The 27,313-nt window shown below is 44.2% G+C and overlaps 4 protein-coding genes across 4 annotated transcripts; all 4 read left to right on the top strand.

The window, feature by feature from the left end:
* Positions 1 to 697: 697 nt before the first annotated feature.
* LOC101921821 (arylacetamide deacetylase-like 4) lies at positions 698 to 5,222 on the top strand. Its single transcript, XM_005229613.1, has 4 exons — positions 698 to 874; positions 3,003 to 3,219; positions 3,619 to 3,682; positions 4,448 to 5,222. Exons 1-4 carry the CDS (start codon positions 698 to 700, stop codon positions 5,220 to 5,222), a joined length of 1,233 nt encoding a protein of 410 aa, XP_005229670.1.
* A 303-nt stretch (positions 5,223 to 5,525) lies between these two features.
* Positions 5,526 to 10,023, top strand: LOC101913976 (arylacetamide deacetylase-like 4). The gene is given in 6 exon segments (XM_055799935.1): positions 5,526 to 5,694; positions 6,458 to 6,570; positions 7,439 to 7,661; positions 7,664 to 7,703; positions 7,993 to 8,051; positions 9,170 to 10,023. Coding segments are annotated over 6 exon segments (1,458 nt in total).
* A 1,183-nt stretch (positions 10,024 to 11,206) lies between these two features.
* Positions 11,207 to 15,706, top strand: LOC101914143 (arylacetamide deacetylase-like 4). The gene is made up of 4 exons (XM_055800727.1): positions 11,207 to 11,609; positions 13,461 to 13,680; positions 13,882 to 13,945; positions 14,632 to 15,706. The coding sequence occupies exons 1-4, from the start codon at positions 11,442 to 11,444 to the stop codon at positions 15,404 to 15,406; spliced, it is 1,227 nt and encodes a 408-aa protein (XP_055656702.1). The 5' UTR covers positions 11,207 to 11,441; the 3' UTR covers positions 15,407 to 15,706.
* On the top strand, positions 15,515 to 20,041 carry CFAP107 (cilia and flagella associated protein 107). Its single transcript, XM_027787690.2, is given in 8 exon segments — positions 15,515 to 15,586; positions 16,055 to 16,159; positions 16,161 to 16,202; positions 17,225 to 17,338; positions 18,216 to 18,311; positions 18,314 to 18,413; positions 19,012 to 19,158; positions 19,161 to 20,041. Coding segments are annotated over 8 exon segments (813 nt in total). The 3' UTR covers positions 19,298 to 20,041.
* The last annotated feature ends 7,272 nt before the right edge of the window (positions 20,042 to 27,313 follow it).

Raw genomic sequence — 27,313 nt, 5'->3', positions numbered from 1 at the left:
AAGAGCAAGATAAAGCAGTTTGACTCGAACTCTTTAATTGCCGATTACCTTAAGCCATTTTATGCTGTACCTATTGCACACTGAGAGTGACTGAAGCTCACCTGACAGGAGGTAACCTGATCATGAATCTAAACTCAGCCTCCTGTGGGTTTTTCTAACCATGTTTTTCTTTTAGAAGAAAACACAAAAACTAATAAAAACTGAGATTGAGATAATGGCATCATTTTATAAGCACACTTTTCTGAAAAACATTGGTGACAATCCATTTGGCCCTTTAGAGTCAGAATCATCATATCTCTGCAAAATCCTAGAGAGACTCTTCTTCAGAATAGTGCGGTTTAGTGTCACAGACTCAAAGCACACAAATGCCCTGTGTCCATCTTCCACCTCTAACTAATTTAATATTAATGCTTAATAACCAGCTAAGGACTGGTTTCTTGCAAAAATTCCAAAGTGATGCTGGCATAGATCTTTAAATGAGTTCAGGGCTTTAACCAACTTATTTTTTGTGAAATAAAGGCAGCACAGGGGAAGAAAGTGGGAGAGGGAAAGATACCTACTAATGTATTCGTAAAGGCAGGAGAAAGGTTTTTACTAGAGCAACCTTATGACAAACAAAGAATCAGGAAGTAACAAACCGAAGGTATCTGGGAAAGTCAAATCAAAGGCATTTCAGATCACTTTGCTGCTTGGCAAAATGGCAGTTGTATACACACTGCTGGTGTTATTCTTAGCAGTTTTTGTTGCTGGATTCATATTATTGGTCATAGGGGCAATTAATTTTGATATCTCCAACTCAGAAATTCCTCCTGGAGTGAACCAGCCTGTAAAGCTCCGAATCATTCATGTAATTTTAATAAGCAGAGCCGTGGTGGTAAGTTAACCTGGTGTGATTTCTGGGGGAAGAATGGTTAAACCTATAGATTTTAAACAATGCAACGCTAGAACCCTACTTGGAATTAATTTTCAGGGAGGAGAGCAGGGCATTGCTGTCGTGCTACATGTTCGTTTTTTCTAAAGAAACCTTTACCAGATTTTTTATGCTACACTGCATTACTACAGTCCTGCCTAGCTCTTACATTAGGCAGTATATAAATGCCGCCTAACACAAGCATTTGAAAGTCTGACTGTGCTTCTGCAATTAATTGTACTAACCTAGCAATAATTTAATTAAGAACACTATCATATGTTGGATCATTTATATTTCCATTCTGTATATCAGATGTTTTTGGGTCATGCTTTCTAGCTCTTCTTGGATCTGGGTATGAGGAGTTAAGTATTTATTTTGAAGATAAAATTGGAAACTGAACATTTCAAAACTGGTTTTGGGAAGGGGGAGTTTTTGTCACACAAGTGACAAAGTTAGGTAATGTTGCTCAAGAGGAGCTGAAAGAATTCCATCTCCCTTGAACACATATTTATAACTTCTGCAGCAACTAAGCAGGCTTCTCTGATGGGAATGGGGGGTTCTGGCCAGCCCAACTTCTTCAGATGAACTGGCAGGTAAAAGAGTGGGAAGCTAACCAGCCCACAGGAGCTGAAGCTCTTACCAGCACTCAACTTCTGGTGATCTCTGCTGACACAGGATCTCACTGAATCAGCCTATTTCCATGTAATGATAGACGCACAGATGCTGTGATGACAGAAGTTGTTAGAAATATATGAGATGGCAGAAATTGTGCACATATTTAATAATGTACTTAAACACCGCCAAGAGAGAAAAACTATTTAAAATGGGGCTGGGGGGAATAATTGTCAGAAATACTCTAGATTATAGTGGACCACAGTAAAGAATTCTAGATACGTATTCACATGCTTTGGCTGCACACAAGTTGCAGTTAGAAAGAGATTACTTCACTCAAGCAGCCAGAAAAGCCAGTTCTCTTTTTATCATCTACACACTGCCCATTAACACCATAAACCAGAACTGTATGCAGCAATGTAAACAATACAGGATGAAAGAGACCAAACAAGTTGAATGTAAAGGTGAGAATATTCTTTGGAGTTGTTCCATTTCTGCTTGGAAAATAGCACATCCAAAAGAATAAATAACTTGATCATGTTTGTATACAATCAGAGACACTAAGATTAGTTTCTATAATGAATTAAAATCAGTAGGTTGCAAAATATATTAGTTTCTTCAGCTTCAAAATCTGTTATGGAGAACATTACAAATACCTGGAGTCACTGAAGAAAAGATCTTTCATAGGTAAATATATCGAGAAGCATAACACCGCACTGACAATCCATACAGATGGAAATATTCATAACAAAATATTGAATACTAAGAGCTTGATCCAAATCTTCATAAGGACCAAAGTACTGGTTTGGCACGACTAAATAATGTATTTCAAAACAGAGTTATGCCTTTTTTTCTTATTTTTGCAAACTTATATTGGACCAGTAGCTCTCATTTATATTTTTTTCATCTTCTGGTGCCTGGCACGAATATCACGTCAGCATATGTAAAGATCAGAAGTTTGGTCCTACTAAATATCTCAGGATCTTTCATTGTATTGTATACATCAGTGAACATTTCTGAGACCAATCAAAAAGCAATTATCCAATATATTCTCAAGTTAGTCAACTCTACTTTGGGCAAGTATCCAAATAATGAAAATCAGCACCAGAACTATCATCTTTCACAACGTTTTCACATCTTCTCAGGGGCAAGGACAGAATAACCAGTGAAAATCAAACTTGTTTTCAATGTTAGGTAAAGGACCTGCTGAGAAAGCAAACGAATATATTTCACCAGTCTTTGTTAATGCTGTGTTGTTTTGGGATTATGTTTTTTGGTGAGCACTGCTGTTCATGTGACCTCTCATGATGCTACTGTTAGTTGTGCAGTTGTACTACACTTGTACAACTACTCAAATATTTTATGATTGCCCTAAACTATACGACTTAGACATCATGAGTATACTGCCCATACAGTTCCTTTACCTTGGAAAATACAGAATCTCTTGAGTGAACTCCCTATTCTCTTTGCATTTAAACAGGGAAAGATTTTGGAGAATATTGGCATCTGCAGTCAGGTTACATTTGTCCGGTACACACAAGAAAGAAAGACTCTGGGAATGGACTCAAAGCTCTTCATCAAGGACCTGTGGTTTGAGAAAGTGCCTGTAAGGATTTATCAGCCTAAGGATCCATCTGCCAGCCAAAGGAGAGGAGTTGTGTTTTTCCATGGAGGAGGATGGGTATTTGGAAGTCTTGGTAAGATATCTAACAGAAAAAAATATTGTAATTTAGCTAAAGAAGTATTTTCTTCATAAATGGTAAAGCTGATTGTCGCCTGACCTGTAGCAGTTATGACATTCAAGTATAACCACAGATGCACTCTCCCAAGCACTGCTGTTAGAGGAAAGCATCTGCTGTGCATTGTTTTTCTTAAAAGACAAGGACGACGAGGTATAAGAGGAAAAAATACAGTAAGCAAATATTGAAATAGGAAGATGACGGGGTACAAAAGATCTGAAGAGCTATGTGGCAAGGAAAAATAGTGTTTTCTTCTTGCAATTCTTTGACCTCTGCAATAGACAATGTTAACACTCTGGGGAAAAAAACAAACCAAAACTAAACAAATCCAAACCCCACCAAATATGTTTCTTTCAGAGACTCATGAAAAGCTATGCCGCTGTATTGCCAGAGAAAGCGAGTCAGTGGTTGTATCTGTTGGGTGAGTCTTTCCTCACATTGCTTTTTAGAGATTATTTCCCATAGCGTTCATATCACCTTAGAGCTTCCCTGAGTGCAGCAACAACCATTCTCAGGTAAGTGTTTCTGTAGGACTTGTCAAGGATGCGATTTACAAATTCACTCTGCTTTTGTTTGGAGCCACTGAAGGCTGACTCAAGCTAAGTTTTCACTGTTTGACTACATCACAAATAATACTTGGGGATATCTAGCAGGAAAATGAAGTTTTGAATCAATGTTTTCAAATTCCAAACTCAAAATCGATAGTAAACAGATAGTAAGCCATATATTCAACTTAATCATTATTCAAGGGAACTCTGCCTAATGCTAACAGAGGCACTACATGAATGACAAGACATCATCGATGTACTGACATAAGGATTTGGATTATGAGAATATAGTTGCACTGTAATAAAGACGTAAAACAGAAGCACTGACATTTGTATCCAACCCATGGAAAGCTAAAGCATAAAATGACTAAATGAATGTCAATAAACCCCAGACATAATTGGAGGGTGGTTACTCTTGTGTTCTTAAAGACCTGAGAAACATCCTAAACAGATGATATCCTAACAAATTAATCTGCACCACCTGGCTGAACTAGCCACAGTTTATTTATGATCAGCCTGTGGAGAAAGGGAAATTCTGAGGAATCCAGGTATCACTGGTGGTAGGAACCAGTATTTTCAGCAATATCTTTAAACCCACTTTCCTTCTCGTACTTTTGTTGCCACTTTCTGTGTACCAGGTATCGTTTAGCCCCTGAACACAAATACCCTGCTGCATATGAAGACTGTCTTAGTGCCACCATACACTTCATGAAGAATATCGAGCACTATGACGTGGATCCTGGCAATGTCATTGTCTGCGGGGACAGTGCTGGGGGCAATCTAGCAGCTGCTGTTAGCCAGACCCTTGCAGGCAGATCAGACCTCCCCAAACTACGTGCTCAGATCTTGATCTACCCAGGCCTTCAGGCACTGGACTTCAATTTACCATCCTATCAGCAGAATCGGGGAGTCCCTCTCTTATTCCGAGAACGCGCCGCTTTCTATGTGTTACAGTACCTAAATGGGAATGCATCAAATCTGGATGAGGTCTTGGAGGGTTCCCATATTCCTATAGATATTAAATTAAATTACAGGAAGTGGGTGAGTCCAGATAACATCCCCGAAAAGTTTAAGGTCAGAGGCTACAAACCACATGTGCTACTTGACTGCACAACCGAAATTTATGAGACAGTGAAAAGATTCTGTGAGCCCAACCTGTGCCCGCTGTTGGCCGAAGATGCTATTATTCACCAGCTGCCCGAGTCTTTCATCTTGACTTGCGAGTATGATGTGCTGAGGGATGACGGCTTGCTTTACAAGAAGAGACTGGAGGACAACGGTGTTCAAGTGACCTGGTACCACCTCGAGGATGGATTCCACGGAATCATAAATACATTTAATAGTGATTGGTTTTCATTTCCAGCTGGGAAAAGGGGTCTTGACAATATTGTGAACTTTCTAAAAAGCTTATAGAAACAATTTTCTTTTCTTCTGTAAGAACTGCCAATTTTCTGTGGTCTTTTATCTCCCAAATTCCCTACAAGAGGTTTAGATAGGGCAATTTCTTAATGAGCAATTACGTCAGTGTGACCACTGAAGAATGTATTTCAAGAACGCTGTGAAAGTTTCTTTCAGCGCTGTTTGAAGTATTTCATGTGCAGTCTGCCTATTTTAATGATCTATTTGTACTAGACACTTTCCATTCTCCCAGTGAACATTAAAGATGCAGTAAAATTTTAAATCAACATCTAGTCTGATCAATTTTATTCAATTACAATGGATGGTGTCATTCTTCCTAGAGGCCAAGTGCATTTTGGCGAAGGAGAAAGTATTACAATGTACCGGTATTACAATGCTACAATGCAGTGCCCATGCTATATGCTACAGGTAGCACCTGATTCTAAGATTCCCAGTCACCAACTTGCAGAAAATTTCTATGCGCTAGGTAACTGGTATTTTAGACTCAAATAAATGAAGTCAAAACTGCAACTGTCACCAACAGAGATAGTCTATTAACAGCTTTGTTTAAATTAAAATGGAGGAAATGCTGTGTTTCCCTATGTTTATGAAACACATAGGTATGCTGAAAAACTTGTTCCTGTGCTTAAATACTTCAACAACAAAGTAAGATTGATGTATTTACCTTTCTAGAGCACATGTTAGCTGGCTTGGTTTTTTCCCTTCATGTTAGCTCCCGTTTTCTTTTCTAAATGTCATTGTTAAAACTATATATTCTAAACTACTTAAAGAATGTCCACAACACAGGAAGCAATATGTTGTGGCTGCAGATCAGATGTAAGAGACAACCTCCACATTAGTTGTCTCTCCTTGTAAATAGTGACCATCATAAACTGGAATGTCATTCGGTACTTAACAGCTATCTCTCTCTGAACAGCCTTTCATATCATCCGCAATCCAATAATAGCACGTAGAATATCAGGCCCTGTATCAATCCCACAATTAATATAAAGCTAAACAGGAAATTAAATACATTCTCCTCTGACTCTTCTCCAATGTGATGCATGAGGGCACCTTGCAAATATTTCCAAGGACTTTAAAGTGTGTGGCACTTGAGAGATCTGTTACTACTGAGAAAGATAAATCAAAGATAGGCATAAAGATACCTCACCTTTGGTTAAGTGAAATGGTGGGGTTTTATATACTGCCGGTGATACTGCTGGTGATTTTTACTGCTTCATTCATCCTAGCAATTATGCAAACAATTAAATCCGAGTACTCCAACTTCAGCATCCCTCCTGGAGTTAATCACCCTGGAAAGCTTCGAATTGTCCTTGCTTCTATGATTTGTACATCTGCTATGGTGAGTTGCTCTCATGATTTCTGCCAGAAATGTGTTTGAGGTGTTCTTTTTGTAAGGTTATATGTGTAAATATAAAATAAGATGCTGGCTACACCCAGAAGGCTTTCCTTTTTTGGGGAGCTGACTTTAGAGAACAATTTTTGTAAAATAATCTGTTAGGCCTCAAGCAGTTTCAGCCAGGTTTTCCCTACAACACAGGGACTAAGCCAATCATAAAAACCCAAGCTTTATCAGCTCAGTTTCCCTAATAAAGTTTAAATTAATTATTTATAAAAAGTGAGATTGCTTTGGCTTCCATTTTAGCTCAGCACAGATGATGGTTTTTAGGCCATTCTTGGGGCTTTCCAGTAATACTGATGGAAAGCTAGGTGCTTCTTAAGCAGATAAAACCAGAGACTCAGGGGAACCACTGGGGAATGACACCCGAGTGGCAAGGTGGGCAGTGGCGGGAGGCTGGCACAAACCCTAGCATGTGGTGACGCTGGGACAGAAACTCCTTTTTTTTTCCCGTAAGCCATTTTTGCCTGACGGAGCGTGAGTGGGAGACGTGGGCCTACCTGCTCAGGCGCGCGGTGCCACTGCCACCCCGCTCGGCCGGGCGCACTGCCTCAGCTCCATCTTCTCCTGGGCCAGCTCTCGGTGAGGACCAGCCCTGGGGCGGCCACCAAGGCTGAAGGTGGAGGCCTGCGGCTCTGGGGCGGGCTGGGCCCCGCCGACACAAAGCCCAGGTGCCCCCTCAGGCCTGGCAGCGGCCGGGGGGCGGCAGGCGCAGGGTCTCCTTCGTGGCAACCTGCCCGGCTGCTGCAGCTGCTGCCCGCGGGGAGGCCGCGCTCCGCTCGGCCGGGCTCTCTTCCCTCTCTTCGAAGAGGGGAAGATTTGGGAGAAGATGGGGGTGTGCAGCCGGATCGCCTTCAGCCGCTACGTGCGCGCCGGGCGGGAGCTGGGGCCGGGGCCGGGGCCGCACCGTGGGGCCGGGGCCGCACCGTGGGGCCGGGGCCGCACCGTGGGGCCGGGGCCGCACCGTGGGGCCGGGGCCGCACCGTGGGGCCGGGGCCCAGTGCGGCTCCACCGGCCCCGCGCGCCATCTGCCGGCTGCGCCCGGCCGCCATCTTCTTGCACGGCGGCGGGCGGCTGTCCTGCGGCACCGGCTGGGCGGGCCGGGCCTCGGCCTCTTGCCGCAGCGCAGCCGGGCGCTGCCGCGGTCCCTGCCGGAGCCGGGGGGATGATTCTGGCCCGGGACCGAAATCTGGAGGAGACTGCGCGTCATGTTCGGGCAGCTCGGCGCTGCCGGCGAGCCGCGGGTGCCCGCGTGAGGCGAGGGGAGGCGGCTGTGAGGGGCGGGAAAAGGGCGGGAAAAGGGCCGCTGCCTGTGGAGCCGGGCGGCAGCGCGCAGCCCCCCGCTTTCCTGCGGATCCCCGTGAGCGGGGCTGCCGTCACGCCGCCGGAGAGCCAGCGGTGGTTGTGCCGGGACAGCTACGCCGGTGCGACCCTGCGGGCCAGCGTCTTTTTGCTTCTGGGCACTTCTGGGCATGGCAGGGTGGCACATCTTGTGGGAATGCCACCCCTCAGCACACTGTGTGCCCAGACCCCTGTGGCCTGGCAGCACCTCAGGGGGTGCTCATGGCCTCTCCCCAGTCTGGTGAGGCGGGGCGAGCCCCGAGCAGGGCCCGTGTGCCTCCCAGCATGGCCATGTGCCTCCCAGCACGGCCCATGTGCCTCCCAGCACAGCTATGTGCCTCCCAGCACGGCCGTGTGCCTCCCAGCACGGCCGTGTGCCTCCCAGCACGGCCGTGTGCCTCCCAGCATGGCCGTGTGCCTCCCAGTATGGCCCATGTGCCTCCCAATATGGCCTGTGTGCCTCCCAGCACGGCCATGTGCCTCCCAGTAGAGCCCGTGTGCCTCCCAGTAGAGCCCGTGTGCCTCCCAGTACGGCCCATGTGCCTCCCAGTACGGCCCATGTGCCTCCCAGCATGGCCATGTGCCTCCCAGCATGGTCGTGTGCCTCCCAGCACGGTGTGCTGCTGGCACCACGCAGAAAAGAGGGAATGTTTTCCAGAAGAGTTTTCTAACATGTTGAGAACTGACTAATAAACGAACTTGGAAGGTGATGATTCAGTGATCCATTTAAGTAGATGTAATTGCCCTGCAAACTCCAAGGAGCTTTCTAACAGTAAAGAAAATGCTAATGTATTTTAATAATACAGAAAACTATAACTGTCCCATTATTTAAATAAAGAAAAATAGAGTAAAAAAAATTCTCAAGGCAAAATACCCTAAGTAAAGGCGAGGTGCAGATCGATTAAATTACTTTATCTGTAAGCCAGATGCAGTCTATACCAGAAGAGCAAAATGAACTTGGATCACTTAAGTTCTGATTAGTGCTGTTCTACGAAGACAATCCCAGCTATGCTACATCCTTGCAACTTCATCCTACTGGCTATCATTTATCTGCGATAACTCACTGGACAAACACCTGTTTAGCAGATAACAGCACTGGGGGTTTCTTTGCTGAAGGAAAAATACTCCAAACATGGCAAAAAAAAAGGTGCTGTTAAGAAATTTGCATTTGAGCTTATGACACTTCTTCTCTTTTGTTGCCTCCTTGTGTGTACCGGGTATCGTTTAGCCCCTGAACACAAATACCCTGCTGTGTATGAAGACTGTCTTAGTGCCACCATACACTTCATGAAGAATATCGAGCACTATGACGTGGATCCTGGCAATGTCATTGTCTGCGGGGACAGTGCTGGGGGCAATCTAGCAGCTGCTGTTAGCCAGACCCTTGCAGGCAGATCAGACCTCCCCAAACTACGTGCTCAGATCTTGATCTACCCGGGCCTTCAGGCACTGGACTTCAATTTACCATCCTATCAGCAGAATCGGGGAGTCCCTCTCTTATTCCGAGAACGCGCCGCTTTCTATGTGTTACAGTACCTAAATGGGAATGCATCAAATCTGGATGAGGTCTTGGAGGGTTCCCATATTCCTATAGATATTAAATTAAATTACAGGAAGTGGGTGAGTCCAGATAACATCCCCGAAAAGTTTAAGGTCAGAGGCTACAAACCACATGTGCTACTTGACTGCACAACCGAAATTTATGAGACAGTGAAAAGATTCTGTGAGCCCAACCTGTGCCCGCTGTTGGCCGAAGATGCTATTATTCACCAGCTGCCCGAGTCTTTCATCTTGACTTGCGAGTATGATGTGCTGAGGGATGACGGCTTGCTTTACAAGAAGAGACTGGAGGACAACGGTGTTCAAGTGACCTGGTACCACCTCGAGGATGGATTCCACGGAATCATAAGCCTGTATGATTATTGTGGTTTCTTATTTACTGCTGGGAAAAGGGGATTGGACAGAACTGTTAAATTCCTAAAAAGGCCTATAAAACCAACTTTCCTTATGCTTCTCACACTAATGTCTCCATTTAGGCTCCCAAACCTTAGGTAGCACTTGTCAGCAAAAATGTGATGCAAATACCAATTTTAATATTCATGAACTTGAAATGAGCACTGGTCTTTGTCCTCGTAAGACTAGTTCAGTCTTTACAGTCTTAATATTTTCCACATGCTGTGTTTCAATCCCTTGTCTTTCAAATCAGCATTTGATTGATTCCTTTTATTTATTTACCAGATTATTTACTTCTAGGTAAATAACATCTGTGGAATGATTTGGATTAAGTAGCTCCCATGAATTACAGTCAGGACCTTTGTGATGTCCATTTGATAGGCCCCAAAGCATGATTTTATTTAGGTAGAAAGTACAAGTTAGCTACGTGGTGAGCAGGAGGGAGGAAAGCTCTGGAAAAACAGGCAGCGGTCAAGGTCTGTGTGAAAAATTCGACATTCAGTGGGCATGGCAGAACCACATCTCTGAGTGTGGCAGTGGGTGGCCCGAGTTAATTGGGGACACCTTGCTGGAGGCAAGGAAGGGCTGCCCTGATTTTGAAATAATCGCAGCACTACAAAAGCCTGTTTCATTTTGGGATGTTTCCATTATGTCCACTTAAGCTCTGGGCATATCTCATATCTGAGATACTGGTTGAGAGGAAACATGTCAGTTTTTAGGAAGAAAGCAAGGGTTAGCCAAGTGGGCTCTTGACCTGTGTCTGCTGGAAGGTTTAGGGTAAAGAGACAAAACACTTTCATGTTCTTTCAGAGTAGTTCCCCAGTATTCTTTTTTTTTTTTTCATTTTGTGCTGTTTCTCCACGTTGTGTGTTTTCTTTATATGACAAGCCAGTGTATTCCTCGACATGATGCTTTGTTATACCCTGCTGATGAAAGCAAGGAAGACCAGCAGCGAGCACACTCAAAATAGCAAGCTGAAGAAATGAAAACCCTAAGGAAAACCAAAAAAGATCCCAAGACAGAGGAAATCAGGAATTTTTACGGAACAAGTGCTGTCCCGTTCAGATGCCGCAAGGGCTCAGGCAGCCAGCCCCCGCGGCCCCCGCCCGCACGGCCCCGCGGCACGGCACGGCACGGCACTGCACGGTCCGGCCCGCGCCCGGTGCGGGCTGGCCCGGCAGGAGTCCCGCGCACCATCCGCCCCTCGGCAGCGCCCGCCCGCAGCCCGCCGAGCCGAGCCGAGCCGAGCCGAGCCGAGCCGAGCCGAGCCGAGCCGAGCCGAGCCGAGCCGAGCCGCAGGTCACGCACTGCCTCCTTGAACCGAGATTACGGCGCGCCTCAAGCCGGCGGCGCGGCCTCCCCCCAGCCCGCGGCCGCCCGCACCATGACCCCGGCGGCGGCTTTGCAGAGCTGTCACAAACGGGCCGTGACGCCGCCGGCCCGGGCCGCGGAGGAGGGGGCGGGCGGGCGCTGCGGGCCCCGCGGCGGGCCGGGGAGCCCCGCGGGGCGGCCGCCGGGCCATGGCGCTGCTGCCCGCGCTGCTGCTGCTGCTCCTGCCCCTGGCGGCGCTGGCCGTGGCACTGGCCACCGTCCTCCTCGGCCTCCCCAGCTACGACATCCCGCCCGGGGTGAACCAGCCCGCCAAGCTGCGCCTGGTCCTGGCCGTCCTCCTGGGCACGGCGGCCCTGGTGAGTGGCGCCCGCCGCCGCGCTTCGCCTTTTCGGGGGGCGGGGGTGCTCCGGCCGCGCCGGGGTGCTGCCGGGTCTCGCGGGGTCGCCTCCACCCGCACCCGCCGGGGTCCCCCGCGGCGAGGCCGGTGCTGGAGGCCGCCCCCCGGGCCGAGGCGTGCGGTCCCCGGGCCGCGCCGGGTCGGGCTGGTCGCTGCCCGCGGCCCCAGGCGAGGGCACCTTGCGCAAGGGGCCACACCGCTGCGCGGCCCCTGCCCTGCGCGGCCCCTGCCCTGCGCGGCCCCTGCCCTGCGCGGTCCCTGCCCTGCGCGGTCCCTGCCCTGCGCGGTCCCTGCCCTGCGCGGTCCCTGCCCTGCGCGGTCCCTGCCCTGCGCGGTCCCTGCCGCGGCTGACATTGACGGTGCAAAGCCGGTCAGGGCTGCGCTGCTTAATCCCTGGGCTCCTTCTGCAGCGTTGCATAAACGGCATTAGAGCTCTCCCAGCTCCTCCTTTGTCACTTGCTGTATCTTTTCCATTTTTGTACATCTTCACTTTTCTCCATCACTCCTGTAGCCACAACACTGCCAGGGCAGTCACACACACCTTGTTTTCCTCTGCACCGTTTCTTACACCATTTACATCCTCTTGGAATTTACTGACAAAGCTACTCCTGAATTCCACTAGCAGGTGACAACAAGGAAATGGATCAAGACAGACTCTTGCCAGGCATTTGAAACTGGGATCTTGTTTAGTAACTGAACTGCAATAGTTTATTTGTGTGATGCCATTAATTAATTTGGTTCCCAACTTCTTGTTTGTGCGCTTACTACATGAGATTTATATTCTAGCTTGCAAGAGCACTGGGAAAGGAAGCTGCTTGATTTTGGTCAGTAAATCTGTTGTGCAAATAAAAAGCAGTAACTAACTCACACAACACAACTCAGCACTTAAGATTTGCAGATTCTCTGAGTTTTATGGTCTAATTCAGGCATATCAGTTATGCACTGAAGAACTATTCAAGTTTTTATTACTGCTTCTATATATGGCATTTCATTTTTACCCAGTAAAACTGGAACAAAATGAGCACAGAAGTGTGCAGGACAATACAGAGAATTAAAATGTATACTCCAAGACAGCCAGTTTGGGTGGCCTATATAAAATTTCTGATGTGACATTGGAATGATACTGGATTTGAGTAATGGAAGTAGATTTTTTACCGTCTGTAGGATGTGAGAGCTTGGGATTAATTTTTTTTCTGAATCAGAGTGCTTTTATTTTTATCAGACAACAGGGGCCAAAATTACTGTATGAGAAGGCTAGATTTTTTAATCTGATTCTTCAGATTCCAGTGATTGCTCATATGCGAAAAGGTAGAACTCCTTTTCGGTAAAACTAATCTAGGCAAATTTACAACAAATACTGTTTTCTGACTGTATCTTGGGATCTCTTACCTTCCTAGCACTGGGCATTCCTCTCAAGAAAACCAGCTGTGGAGTTACTTTTCCTCACTGTTTTCCACAGGCTTATCAAGGCAAACCCCAAGGACTACACGGCCTGTTAGAATGAACTCCCTGTCAGTACTTGGCGTACAGGAAGCCGTTTAGAGAATGGTTGGAAGATGCTTGCATAGCCATTACCCTTCCCTGTCAGCAGTCCTCACAGTAGCTATTCTAACTTCTTGTGCTCTTTTATTATTTTATTGTCTTATAGTGTATTAATATTTTAGAACATTACAACTTTTGTTCTCCAAAGTTCTGTGTTTCTTTTAAAATTTCCCTCAAATACAGTTCAATGTAAGTATGATGCAGAGTTGTTATACCTTCAATAACTCAAGACTTTCAAAGAAGCCTTAATTTCTTTTACCTTTAACAGGGAAGGATCTTGGAGAAGACTGGACTTTGCAGTCAGATCACTTTTGGCCGATACGTGCGACAGGGCCGGAAACTCGGGGTGGATCCAAAGCTCTTTATCCAGGATCTGCAGTTTAACAAAGTACCTGTGAGGGTTTATCAGCCTAAAGCTACCTCAGATGGGCGGCGAAGGAGAGGTATCATCTTCTTTCACGGAGGAGGCTGGGTGTTTGGAAGTCTTGGTAAGATATTTGCTGGAGGAGTTGCAGTAATGTAGAAAGAACATTCTCGTCTTTTTCTAAAATTGAAGTACGAGGAGGTTTCAGCATGTGATTTGGGAGGAGGTCTGAAGACAAATAGATGCCTTTCTGGAATGAACATTCCCTAGCTGTCTCAAAGATTAGGGCAATAGCAAACCACTAATAAAAATATTTCTTTTCCAGATACCTATGAAAAAGTATGTCGCTACATATCCAGAGAAAGCGAATCGGTAGTTGTATCTGTTCAGTAAGTGAACCCAGTTCTATTGTTTGGAGATTTATTATTGCTGTGGTGCCACAGCAGAGATGCACTGCTTTTGGAGGTGTTCTGTTTTACAGAGAAATTTCTGTAGAATTCAGTGAAGTCTATAAAGAGACAAAAGGAGTAACAGAGATTGCACACCTCGTAACTGTTCATGCCCTGATATACTCAGAAAAGACCCAAACTGAAATGTTTGGCACACTAAGAAAATCTGTAAAAGCCAATCAAAAACTTGGGTAAAAAAAGTTTTCCTTGTGCTGAACGAACAAGCATGTAATAAGATGTTTCAAACGTGATTTATTAAAGTGAATAATCACACTGCATTACTCCCATTTTATATGTAGGAAGCAGAGGCACAAAATGATATAATTATCTTGTCAAGAATACACAGGGAGTTTTCAGCATGACTAAGAAATGTACAAGGTCTTGATCAGAGTCCTGATCAGAAGGCAGTCCTACTTTACTGAGTCCTTGTGACTGAAAACACAGATTTACAGCTTACCTGCAGTCACTAACTGAGGAATGCCTGCTTAGGAGGTAATGAATATCCTAACCTAGAGGAAAAACACCCCAAAATGATAGGGCTGAAAGAGAGCATAGATAGGATACCATTTCCTGATTAATGCTAACGACATTTCCTTCTCTTATACTTGTCTCTTTCTGTGTACCAGGTATCGTTTAGCCCCTGAACACAAATACCCTGCTGCGTATGAAGACTGTCTTAGTGCCACCATACACTTCATGAAGAATATCGAGCACTATGACGTGGATCCTGGCAATGTCATTGTCTGCGGGGACAGTGCTGGGGGCAATCTAGCAGCTGCTGTTAGCCAGACCCTTGCAGGCAGATCAGACCTCCCCAAACTACGTGCTCAGATCTTGATCTACCCGGGCCTTCAGGCACTGGACTTCAATTTACCATCCTATCAGCAGAATCGGGGAGTCCCTCTCTTACTCCGAGAACGCGCCGCTTTCTTTGCTCTGCAGTACCTAAACGGGCACGCACTGCATATGCAAGAGGTCTTGGAGGGCTCTCATATACCTCCAGATGTGAGGCTCAAGTACAGGAAGTGGGTGAGTCCAGATAACATCCCCGAAAAATTTAAGGTCAGAGGTGTGAAGCCACTTAGGCCCACTGATTTTATAGCTGAAGTTTATGAGACAGTGAAAAGATTCTGTGAGCCCAACCTGTGCCCACTGTTGGCCGAAGATGCTATTATTCACCAGCTGCCCGAGTCTTTCATCTTGACTTGCGAGTATGATGTGCTGAGGGATGACGGCTTGCTTTACAAGAAGAGATTGGAGGACAACGGTGTTCGAGTGACCTGGTACCACCTCGAGGATGGATTCCACGGAATCATAAGCCTGTATGATTATTGTGGTTTCTCATTTCCAGCTGGGAAAAGGGGATTGGACAGAATTGTTAAGTTCCTAAAAAGCTTATAGTAAACATCTTAGATTCCATGAGTCTGTTCACGCCTCAACCTAGCAAAATATCTTTTTAGGATATTCAGTATTAGGTGATGGGTAGTCAATCAACAGCAGCCATTAACAATGAGAAAAACGGCTCATCAGAACTGCATTCCAGCTTTTAGTTGGAACATGGAATATGCAAACATTATACAAGCTTGTACCAGGCTGCAAGCCCTTATCTTTAGCTGTGTCAATAAAGAAGGACAAGATTTTGAACGGACATCCTGGTTTGGTCCACTTGTTTAAAACAAAATGTGTCTGTCTATGGAGAGAGACTGTGTGTCATGCAGGCATGTGTGGTGTGTTGGCATAGAGCAGTGTGCCACTTTTGTAGCAGTGTTTTGAGACATACCCTGTGCTCTGGTTCTGAACTCTATTAGAGAAAAAACAGCTGACTTTAGTGGGTTAGGAGCCACTGTTTCAGTCAACAGTAAATACGATGCAGCCTAGAATGTGGTTACGGAACGACAGTCACCGTGGGGACAGCAAACACAAAAGGTTCTGTGGCCAAGCAGTTCCACATGTCACCCATGTTTATCAGCACACGGGCAGGCAGAAGGTTTTTCTGCCCTGGTTTTAGCTCTGAACTATTGAGTAACCTTCCACCCACACAACCTGAAGGACAGTTCCAACAACCAAGGGAGGGCAGTGCTGGTGAGACAAAGAAATAAGATTGCATCGCAAAAAGATAGACAGGATTGGTGGAAAATTGAACCCAAATACTCTTAATACAGTTCTCATTTGAAATTGGCTGGAAGAGAGGAAAAGGGTAAGATTGGGAAAGCAGTGTGAGAGCTGGAATGGAATGGCTCAGGACCAGCGCTGTGGAGCTGGTATAGTACTGCAGTCATAAGATAGAGTCCAGGCTCATCTCAGAAGAGTAATTAAAGGGAGAGCAATAAGCATCTTGCTTGTCCTGCATTAATTCATTTTGTTTATGATCTGCCATTCTTCTCTCTAAGCCAGGACAGCAGCAGTGCCTGAGCAGGGGTTATATTGCATGGTTCACACTGCACCTAACGTTAGCCAAATAAAAATGCTATAGCACTTTTCATGGCAATCACTTCAGACTGCTATAAACTTACATACAGCTATACGACAATATATACAACTTAATAATATATATGACATTGTACAAGAAAGGCTTCATTAACCTTTCCACAAGTTAATACTTATTATTACTTGTATGAGAGCATCCTTAATAATTTAGATACTGGTTTCATTTGCTTGTATAAACAAGAGCATCTTCGCTAGCAGAGCCGCTCAACAGACTGCATGCCTTGCTTAAGCACTGAGAAAAATTTTATCATTAGACATCTTTGTGGAAACATGCCAGTTAGGTTCAATATTGGAGCTGTTAGGGCGAATCCTCCTGACTGCTAAAATGATTTCCTTTAGACTTCCCCGCCCCCCCCTCTCTGGAGCAAAATGGTAGACTATACTGCTGAGACTGGCCTGCTGCAGCAGAAGTAGGAACCAAGGGTGGGGAAATGGGTTAATTTGTCCTTTTCAGATGCTAGTTCACATGGCAGGTGAAATTATTTAACACCAAACCATGAATAATTTTCCAAGTGCTGTACAGTATCTTATGTTTACACCAAGAAATCAATCCAGAATTTTACAATAGCTGATTTTACCAGCTGACTTCACCAGCTGAGAAGAAGTACATAGCACAGACTTCTTTCCAGGTGAGTGCTTTTTAAATGTGTAGATGAAGAAAGCAGCACTGGAACAGAGCTTCTGTAATTATCAGATTGCCTTAGCTATACTGAGTGTTGTGTATCTATTTAGTTTATAAAAGACACTGGGGGACTCGGCAGCAGCATGTACAGAGCAGACTTCACCTGCTTCCTGAATCACAAACCAGACGAAGCACTAAGGAGAGCCATGATGGAAAAATCTGAGGTAAGTAAAAGAAATTTCAAATGTAGGGCTGTGTTCACCAACATTTCAAACACCGATGACCTTTGATTAATACTTAAAAAATACTTTGTATCCTTAAACAACTACATGTGTAAAAGAAGGCAGTGCCGCTCCGCGGCCAGGTTACAGGATCCAGAGCTCCCCTGGGTGTTTGCTTAAAGCAGGATGCCTTTCAGAGGTAGACGCACAGCACGTCCTTCCTGGCACTCTGGTGGTTTTCCAGTCTCCGTCTCAGAGGGTGACCAGGGCATATAAAGAAGATCAGCACATTACTGCCAGCTAGGACCGGGTGTTGTGTCTTCAGGACATGCCCTGGGCTACAACATGAGCTTCCTAGTAAAGAGGATTATTTCCATCAGCACACCTCCAATTCATAGGAACAAACTGCACTTAAACAAGACCCAGGTCTTTCACTACAATATTTTTGCCACAAGTATCTGCTAGAATGTCCCCTCCTCCATGGGGCCTCTCCATCCCCAAATATTATCATGGTCTGACAGATGGTTGGAAGGTAGTGTATGTAGTGCTAGGGCACAATTAAAAACACTTAAGCAGCATAAGACAAATCAGCTTCTCATTTGCAGGCTTCTTAAATGTATCTGCAAACCCGTGATGCATGTGTTGAAATCAGACTAATCAGATCTCATGAGATACAGATGTAGTTGCTTAATTTAACTAGAAATTCACTTGAAATGCAAATGCCATTATTTTCAGAGATGAAATTATAACTAAAAGTAGTATAAGTCCTGACAAAATTGTGTGGTATGACTGGTAGTACAGTTGATTCAAAGTGTGCTAAAGCCCTCTGAATGCTGCGTACAAGGACAAATAACTTGGTTTCATGTACATCTCGTTTCAGGGCCTGCCGATGCAGTGCTTCTTCACCCACCATGAGGAACCAAGAAGCTGAAATTTAGTTTCGGAGTATGATGATAATACATAATATTATATAATGAATACAATAGACATGGTTACAAGCCTGTGCTGCCTCCCCTCTGCAGCTGGAATGGATGCAAGTTTGCCTGGATTCCTCAGAAATCAGATTTCCCCATACTTGGTTGTTTTTGGCATTATTAATTCAATCAGATGGAACATGATGCAGTGGTCCATATATAGACATAGAGCCAGGAACCTCCTTCTGTTTTAATTCTGAAAATGGATCTTGTGGTGGCTTTCGGCTACTTTCTTATGCAGGCAGTAGCTTATTTTTTGGATTGATGAAGTGGAAATGTTACTTAATCACCACAGGAAGCAGTGAAGGACAGTGTCAATGAACAGATCTCTCTCCCCTGTGCAGTTATGCAAGACACCAACTGAAAACAAGGAGATGCAACTAGCAGGAGAATTCATGGAGTATTATGTTTCTGAATTCAAGTGACATGTACAGCTCTGCTAGTATTTTTAATATCTGCCAGAGGGACTATGAAGAATCAGGACTCCTCACGTTTATACCATTACTGCTGTCCTATTGTCACAGTGATTTTCCCTTCCAGCCAGAGGGTAGACACACATGCCCTGGGAACAAAAAGATCAGTTTCATCCTTGACCTGCTGTCAAAATAGTACAAATATTTCCTATGACAACTGTGGAGTAAAAAGACCAGGATCAACAATTTAATTCTATCATATCTAATATTTAATCATTTCCTGCCTCAGAACCACCCACCAACTATGGCCTTCTTGAGCACCTGATGAAAAAATGGCACAAGAAAGAAGCTGGAGTGATGAACAACGTCTACACCATTTCCTATCAGAGCCCACTGATTTCTGCTTTTGCTACTTGTCAGCTGAGACAACCAGCTAAAATCATGACCCCTCTTCCAACCAGGAACATCTTCCCCAAAACATTAGAGGAATCCTGGACTGTGAAGGGGATCAGAAATATCTGCAAGCCACTGGCCAACTGGTGAGAGACAGGAAAGCAAGGGACACCTCTGTGTAAACTGCTTAGGGTGATCTTAAGTACTACTTAATATAGCTTGTTGTTTATGTACGTAAGAGGGATCTGTTCCACGTGGAAGTAAGGAGAATGAGGTTGTATAGGCGGAGGGCTGTCTACTAGTTAGAACAAGTTGCTGGGTTACATTCTGACCTGCAGATGGCTGGGAATATTTCAGAAGATATAAAATCACTGAAAACAAAATTTCCATCTGTTGGTGTCTGGTCAATGAATAGCTGCTGTAAGCAAAAAACAAAACAAAACAGAGTGGGAGTGAACCTGAAAGGATGTAAGTCTCTTAATTGCTTTCTCCTGAGTTGTTTCTTCATTTTTACACAGCTTGACATGTTTCTTTGAAGCAAGAGTAGAAAAGAAACTTGCGTTATCCCACAGTGTGTCTGAAACACCCAAGAATAAAGTAAACATGTGAAATGGCTGCATACCCAAGAAGGACAAGGTGAACCAAGGTTTCTCCCAATGCAGTAAGCAAGCAGACCCTGATTGCCCTTGGCTTTATGTACTGAATGGCACTTAATGGTAGATAAGCTGCAAAGTGAACTACTTTAGCTGACCTTACATTACTAGACTGTAAACGTGGAAGAAATCTCTGTAGGTGACCTTTATACTGCTGGGTAGGCTACCCTGTATTACTCAGTTGAGAAAGTATGTGAATGGCCTATGTAAAAAGTGCTGACAGAAGTCTGAATTCTTTTTGCAGCGATGTGCAGCTTCTGTATTTAAATACCACATTTGGTCCAGAGGAGATATTTGCAAAGTTCAGTTGCTGTTGGTCTGAGGCTTAACAATAAACTTGCAGCAAGTGAAAGGCTTAGATTAAATATATCTGGAATTAATTCAACGCATATTTATCTCTTCATCAGTTTTGGTCAAGCAATAATATGATTATTTTTAGGAATAAGATAAAGCATATACCTTAGCCTTGGCATGGACGAGCCCCTGGCCATGGTCTGTACAGAGTATTACCTCTGCAACGTTTTAGCCACCGTGATTTAGGTTTGCTTTTTCAAGGTTGGATTTTCAATTGAAGGGCAGGGACAATTCAGACATGTGCACAGAGCAACAGTGGCATCTATTGGCAAAGTGATTCTTCACCAATCTATGAAACACCCAAAGGCCTCTGCGGGAGCAGGACGCAGACCTTCAGCTGGCTGCATGAATCAGAAAGCAGCATTGCTAATGAAATCTTCTGGAGCTGCAAGAGCCCTGATAATTAGATAAGCGTTATATGGGCTTTTTTTGGCTACAAAGGCCCAGGGGGACCAAAGGCAATTAGAAAAAATTGAAAACAAAGTGAGTGAAAGTAGTTACTGAAACGCGGCCAGCTGTTAGTGCTGTGTCATAAAACCCCACATTCTCCTGAAAAAACATCTTTAAAATAACCCATAAAGAAGACATGCCTTACAATGGAATGGAAATGGGCCGATACAGAAATTCTTGTCTCCATGAGGAAGTGCATGCAGATCAATTTTATTGCCAGTACAACTATAAAAATATATTTTTCTGTTTGTCACCCATATGCTAATATTTTTAATGAAAATACCAATCAGGCATGCATCTTAATAGCACAACAAAACCCATATAATATTTAGAATACGGCCTAGAAAATTACACAAAGGTAGCCTTCATTTTATGCAACTATCAGTTTGCTTAGAAATTTGGTCACCAATCATTCATAATTACTGAATATTTATAGGAAATGAAACACGGTTGTTATCTACTTTGCTTCTAAAACCAAAGCTCATATATGGAAAGAAATGACCAGCTTGATGTACAGGGAATTGCTGAGATGCACAAGTACCACCTATGAAATCTGTATGAAAACATTAATTCCAAATCTGTAAGCTGACTGGCCAGGGCTCTCCAAGCGCAGGTCTAATCTGTTCAATTATTGAGCCATTTACAAGTAAAATATACAACTACAACAGACAGAGGAACCAAACAAAGCATGCTGGCTAACTAGATAAAATACATTTTGATAGAGAGCTTCTTAAAGAGATAAATGCACAACTCTACAAACATGCCAGTTGTGATTAATAATAGTGGTAGCAAAATATCTGCTCGGAACTGTTTAACTGATTAGCTGTTCTCACTTCAGCAATGCTAAATATGCATCTTGCTAGGTTTTTGGTGACTCACACCTCAAGCTGAACTCATGGCAGAAAGAGTCCAGGCTTTTCCATCTCTTGATCTGAGTTCAGCAAAGGTGGAATCAAACACCAACCAGACTAACAAAAATTGAATGAATGTATCCTTATCTCAAAAGCATTGCTCAAGTATTCTACAAGACAGAATTTCAGGCAAAATAGCACTGATAATCAAGCTTCCCCCCCCCTTTTTTTTCCCTACAAAACGTAGTTGGCCTAGATAAGTCCAGAGCCCCTCAAAACCATAAGGTTGAGTCACTGCTGCAAACGCACGGCTATGCCAAGAACACCTCATTTATATTTTTTTGATTAGGCCATAATCCTAGGTTCTGATCCTGTACATATATTTCATTGCCAATAGGCAGAGGTAAGCATATACACAATTTTTTCCAGGTCCTATACTACATTTGGCAGAAGTAGGAATGGCAGATAAAAATGAAGGATACCTACACCTACAGTTTGTAGACACCAATCCTTGCTGAGACAAAAAATGCCATTTAATCATTTACAGCACTGTTGTGCTGATGATTCCTTTAATAATAAATATCCTTGCTTGTCTAGCACAAATAGATTACCCAACTCCCTCAAAACTTCAGAAATTCTGAGGACTTTAATGCAAGGTAAACCCACTAAAACAGAGGTCATTTTGCCTGTGCTTCAAGAACAGGTAAAAACTGAAACAATTAAGATGTTTGCAGCTGCCATGGAAAAGAGGTGAGAAAAACTGAAATTTCATCATTAAAAAATTTGCAATAGCTTAGAAATCCATTTACCAGTAAATAGAAAATGCAGCCAGCTAATGAAAACGTGCAACAGAAAGGCTGGGTTACCCTGTGAAGGTGTACACTTTTCAGGAAGAGGGGATATCAATGATGAAAATAGCATGGCCTTAGAAAGGAAAGAGATCAGCTTGAGATATAGACCTGGTGATAAAAACTCTTAATCTTGGAGACCTGTGAAATATGGATCCAGTTCAGAACTTAAGTACATTTCTATCAGACGAGTACACTCTGATGTTGTAATTCATAATTCATTAATGCACAACAAGCACTTTGGGACTCCTGGGAGAATCATTATAATATGCAAAGGACTATATTTTGTGGTTGTGTCAGATTTACCCAAGCTTTTTTTGAGAATTTTTTTTTTTTTAGTCTCAGGGCCTTGTGGTCTGGAAAAGGAGTGCACCAGTCTCTTCAGTTTTTCGTGGAGCAAATAGATGTTTTGATACAGCTCTGTTATAAAAACGTTCTAGACAGTCTTGATTGCATGAAATCAGACTCATATCTGAACTTCTGTGACATTAAAGAGACAAAGCGGTAGTTAGAATTGATGCACATCTCTCAAAGCAAGCACATTTCTTGCCTTGAAGGAGACGGATGTCAGCCTAGATGAACTGCATAAACAAGAAGATAGATTCTTTGGACCGAGAATCTCAGTCAGGGTTGGGACTCAGACAAGGAACACTGATTCTGGCTGGCAAGTTCTGAAATAATTGGGGACTGTGGATGCCAGCTGTGAAGGGAGGGTGGTCACAGAGCCTAAATGGCAGGGTTTCAGGGAGAGGAGAAACAGGCTGTTGACAAGAGGTGGTTTGCCTGGTCAGGAGGCTTCTTTCAGAAAGTTACAAATATTCCTTGGAAGGTGCTTAAAAAGAGCTATCCAAGTCAGTTAACTGGTAAAACAGCTTCACTGGTCTGAATTTGAGCATTGCCTAACAGGGACACAATGGCTGCCAAGTCCTGTCCTCCAAATCTGCACATTCCATTGCACTGATTTCTTTGAACAGCACCTTTAAACACGTATAGCTCCTGGGACTGGGATTCAGCCTCACCCTGCTTCCGTGAGGCTATAAAAAAGCTGTCTTTGATGGCAGTTACACAAGGCACACATATCTGGCAAAGCTCATTGTATATTTAAACATGCATTTTTCATATTGGTGATGAAACATCAAATTGCCATTAGTAACTAGCAGTTTCCTTTTCTAAATTCTTGTACTGTTTGTTGAACTGAGATGAACTGATCAGCTCTTAAGGCACCATCTTAAAACCATACCATTGATACCCTTTTTTCCCCCTGTAAGTCTAAGCAGTCTAAACAGATTTCATTTGCAGCACACCTATGATGATAATCTTACTGCCATATGGGCTTGTAACACTTCAGGAAAAAAATTCATTTCCTAGCTTTTAAAAAGAATATGTATTCGGTCTTTCTTTTCCTAGACAGCACAGCTTTCCTCATAGAAACACTATTACACACCAGCAGGAACTACAGCTCCCGTCAAGATTTTCATCGAACCAAGAAAATACCTGAAACACAGTGCTGTACCACACGGCTCCCACCAGGGACAGGGACCAAGGGGGGGCACAGTCCCACGGGGTTCAGTAGGGCCAAGTTAACCATTAAGCAGAGTTAGGCCCTGCGTACTCACCCCAACGAAGAGTGCAAAAACTTCCCAAAACGTGACACATTCTTTACAAAAACATCTTACCTAATCTACACCACACACTCGCATTTCAAAGGAGCCACCTGTCTTCAAGAGCAGCTGTAAGCCACAGAAATGCAGCAGCATGTCAGGAACTTGATTTGTGCTGTGAGCTGTCGCTAATAAAGACATTCCCTTGGTTCTTTCTTTCTTTGATCTTCTTTTCTTATGATTTAAAAGCTACATGAGTTCAAAAGGCTATTTGTGAGAATTACTTCACAAAGGAGTAAGTTTGGGATATTGAAGAACTGCTGCAGAATAGAATTATATTATTCCTGTGTGTAACCGTGAGGTAGCTCCCAAGCTTGTTGGTGAAGAGAAGAACTCCATCTTGACAGCGTATAAAGGAAATAATTTTGTAGTTGCAGTGATGGGGGCATTCGCTCTGGGTATGGAAGGACCTGAGTTCTATTCCACAATGACCCATAAGGAAATAGTTACATAAATAATATACTAGTTGTTCTGGGGCAATAGCATTTGCTAAGAAGGAAAAAATCTCTAGGCACAATCATTTTATAGGGAGTTGCTCTTTACTGTCACATACTTTTATTCTTTCAATTGCAACAACCCCTAAGGATGCCAGCCTTATTGTGCAGAACTCAGCTGTAAACAGACAATACAAAGACAGCCCCTGGCCCGGAGAGCTCCCAAACCCAGCATCATCTAAATACTCTGTCAAGGTTTTAAAAAATACATTGGACAAGCCAGTCCACTGTTTTAAAATAAAAACTCAGGACTGGCTACATCAATATCTATTTACCTGCTCTGGTGCTGTAAATACGTAATTTAGGCTGCTGCCTCATGACACACTTTGTGTCTAATTTAAGGAACTCTATATTTGGAGAAGAGGGTCTGGATGTCTGTCAGGTAAATATTACAAGCTGTAAATTTTCACAGCAGATTTAACACTAAATTTAGTTAGCACTATATATAAAGAGAACATTGACCTGATAGTAGCCCTTGTCCTTGACAGTGGTTGGCCTGAGAGGTAGTTCAGGATCCATAGAGGAATGCCGCCAACATCTCCCTTAAGTTCCAAGCAACAACATTCTGCCGTGGCAACCCTAACATCCTTGATATCGGCACTTCAGCAGCTTCCAGCCTTGTCCTCCCTAGCGCACCTCAAGGGGGGCAACACTCATACCAGACAGAGAAGTGCTTATGGCTCAGCGGCTAGGCATTGCCGAAGCTTCTTGTGTGCTGCAGCCTAGCAGCCAATAAAGAGAAAATCTTAGATTTTTAAAATTAAAAATAAAGCAAGTTTGAATTCCTCCAGCGATACAGAAGCTATGGCTTTGCACATGCTGGTTGCTGGTAACTGCCCACGTAGCCAGCTTGCTAATTTAAACTCTTCACTTTGAGATATCTAGAGGGATGCTATAAAAATCCACTGGTTTGTACAGGCAAGCCTGCATTTTTCCTCTGTTCCTCAATTGATTAAGCTTTGAAAGGACCTTTAGTTATGTCAGTGGTCCTGCTGGACAGCCCACTCTTCGTCAATATTCCTGACAGTTTGTGTTATCAGTAATTTTACTTTTAAATACATCCTTAGCACAATCTAATTATTTGTTTTTGTAAAACAGGTGTGGACATTCTTCACCATGTATATCACTACATACTGCACAGACATTTTTCATTACTGCTGTTACTCATAAATATCGGAAGCAAATCACCTAATCTAGCTGCTCAAGTGTTTTAGGCTTAAGTGCAGCAATCCCACCGGTACAGACCATCTCGGTAAATCTCAAGCAGGTTAAAGCAGACCAAGGCTGAGCATTACTGACAGCGAGGGCACTGTAGCAGTGCAGGGAAGCAGCAGGTGGCAGAATGTGCCCTGGTTTAGCTCCCTGCAGCCTGCACCACGGTGCCCTGGGTTCTCCGGCACCCAGGGGCGGCTCAGGAGCAGCTGCCCGCTGGTGGGTACCCCGCGCATCTGCGGGGACCGGGGCTCCCTGCACGGCGAGCTAAAGCCCAAGTGGTGGCCACAGGGCTGCTGGCAGTTGAGCTCTGAGCCAGCCCCCGCTGGCCTAGAGCCCATCTCTGATTTAAGGGAAAGCAGCACCCCCTCCTCCTTACGGGGAGGGGACGCGTTCCCTAAAACAGCGCCGTGTATCTTTTCAGAGGAGGCAGCTTTTCCAAATGTTTTGAAACCCCCGGAGATGAAAGGTGTTGTTACTATTATTTCTACTACAGTAGAAACGAGGTCAAAGCAACGTCGAAGGTAAACTGCACTTGATTTTATGCCATCAACACAAAAAGCAGACCTTGGCACAGGTACTTGTTAAATGGTACGTGGCTGATGGACCAGGTAGCGAGAGATCTGGCTCTCCTTCATCAATAATTGTTTCTGGAAATAGTCAATGCACTTACTACAGAGTACAGGGCGTGGAAGGCAGAAAACATTGATGCCAGCCAGCCCAGAACCACCCGCGGTGTTTTAACACAAACAATTTGCATTGTCACACAAATTTGTGTGATTTACACACCAGCCGCTTTCACCTCTCGCACTCCATTTGTGAAGACATTGCCTTGTCCAGGAAATGTTGCTCTCAGTTTTGGGGCAGAATCCAGCCCTTTGTCAGTGATTAAATTACAAGGAGGCAAGGTGGTTTGCCGGCAGCTACTCGGTGGGAGAGCTGGAGAAACAACACAGGCATTTTGATCCTTATTTCCATATTTTAAACACTTGACTAAACTTTCTCCCTACAAAATGTTAGCGCAGCCCAGACTGTTCCCCTTGATTGCTCAGACAGCTCTGTCAGCCCCTGTTTACCTGGTCAGTGGTAAGCAGGGTTCTCGGGCTGTACCTGTTTCTCTGATTAATGAGTCTTTCTCTAGCTGGTCATTTCACAGAAACAGCTTCTGATTTTCTATATATAGAGACTATTTGCAAAGCCACCTCAGTCAGCACTGAAATCTCATAATCAGCAAATTGCTACAGGGAAAAATATGCTCCAATTAATATTAAATGAGAAATGGGCTAATATTTTTTTTTCCTTTTTACAGAGCAGCTAACAAGGAAAATCAAAATAGCATCTTCCAGTGAACTGGCGACAGATCTAAGGTGCTAAAAGTTTAAATCTGAATACAAACAGAGCACTCTCAAGCCCCCAAATACCAACCCTGTTAATGGGAAATGTCAAAAATGCCTGTGAGGTTTCAGATGGCCTTTTTAAAAGGTGAACACTGGCACCAAAACCCCAAAATAATGGACCAGCTTGTTACCAAGCTGAAATAAATTTCATGGGGTTTTTTTTAAGGTGAATGTAGCTTTGGCTTATGGTGCTAGTTTGACAGTCTTAGAGGATCACAGTCATCTGCTTCTGCCTCGAGCTAAGACAGCAGGCGCAGAGGCAGGGTGGATTTATTCAG

The sequence above is a fragment of the Falco peregrinus genome, chromosome 3 (genome assembly GCF_023634155.1).
Source record: "Falco peregrinus isolate bFalPer1 chromosome 3, bFalPer1.pri, whole genome shotgun sequence".
Taxonomy (NCBI): Eukaryota; Metazoa; Chordata; class Aves; order Falconiformes; family Falconidae; genus Falco; species Falco peregrinus.
The sequence above is the reverse complement of the archived record's forward strand: the minus strand, read 5'-3'. Positions and strand labels throughout refer to the sequence as shown.

What these genes read in the sequence shown, in the direction of transcription:
- LOC101914143 (XM_055800727.1), top strand. Translation starts at nt 11,442, where the DNA reads ATGGCGCTGCTGCCCGCGCTGCTGCTGCTGCTCCTGCCCCTGGCGGCG. An exon ending in TCCTGGGCACGGCGGCCCTG is followed by an intron (nt 11,610 to 13,460) that starts GTGAGTGGCGCC and finishes TACCTTTAACAG; the next exon opens with GGAAGGATCTTGGAGAAGAC. An exon ending in TCGGTAGTTGTATCTGTTCA is followed by an intron (nt 13,946 to 14,631) that starts GTAAGTGAACCC and finishes TCTGTGTACCAG; the next exon opens with GTATCGTTTAGCCCCTGAAC.
- LOC101921821 (XM_005229613.1), top strand. Translation starts at nt 698, where the DNA reads ATGGCAGTTGTATACACACTGCTGGTGTTATTCTTAGCAGTTTTTGTT. An exon ending in ATGGGTATTTGGAAGTCTTG is followed by an intron (nt 3,220 to 3,618) that starts GTAAGATATCTA and finishes TGTTTCTTTCAG; the next exon opens with AGACTCATGAAAAGCTATGC. An exon ending in TCAGTGGTTGTATCTGTTGG is followed by an intron (nt 3,683 to 4,447) that starts GTGAGTCTTTCC and finishes TCTGTGTACCAG; the next exon opens with GTATCGTTTAGCCCCTGAAC.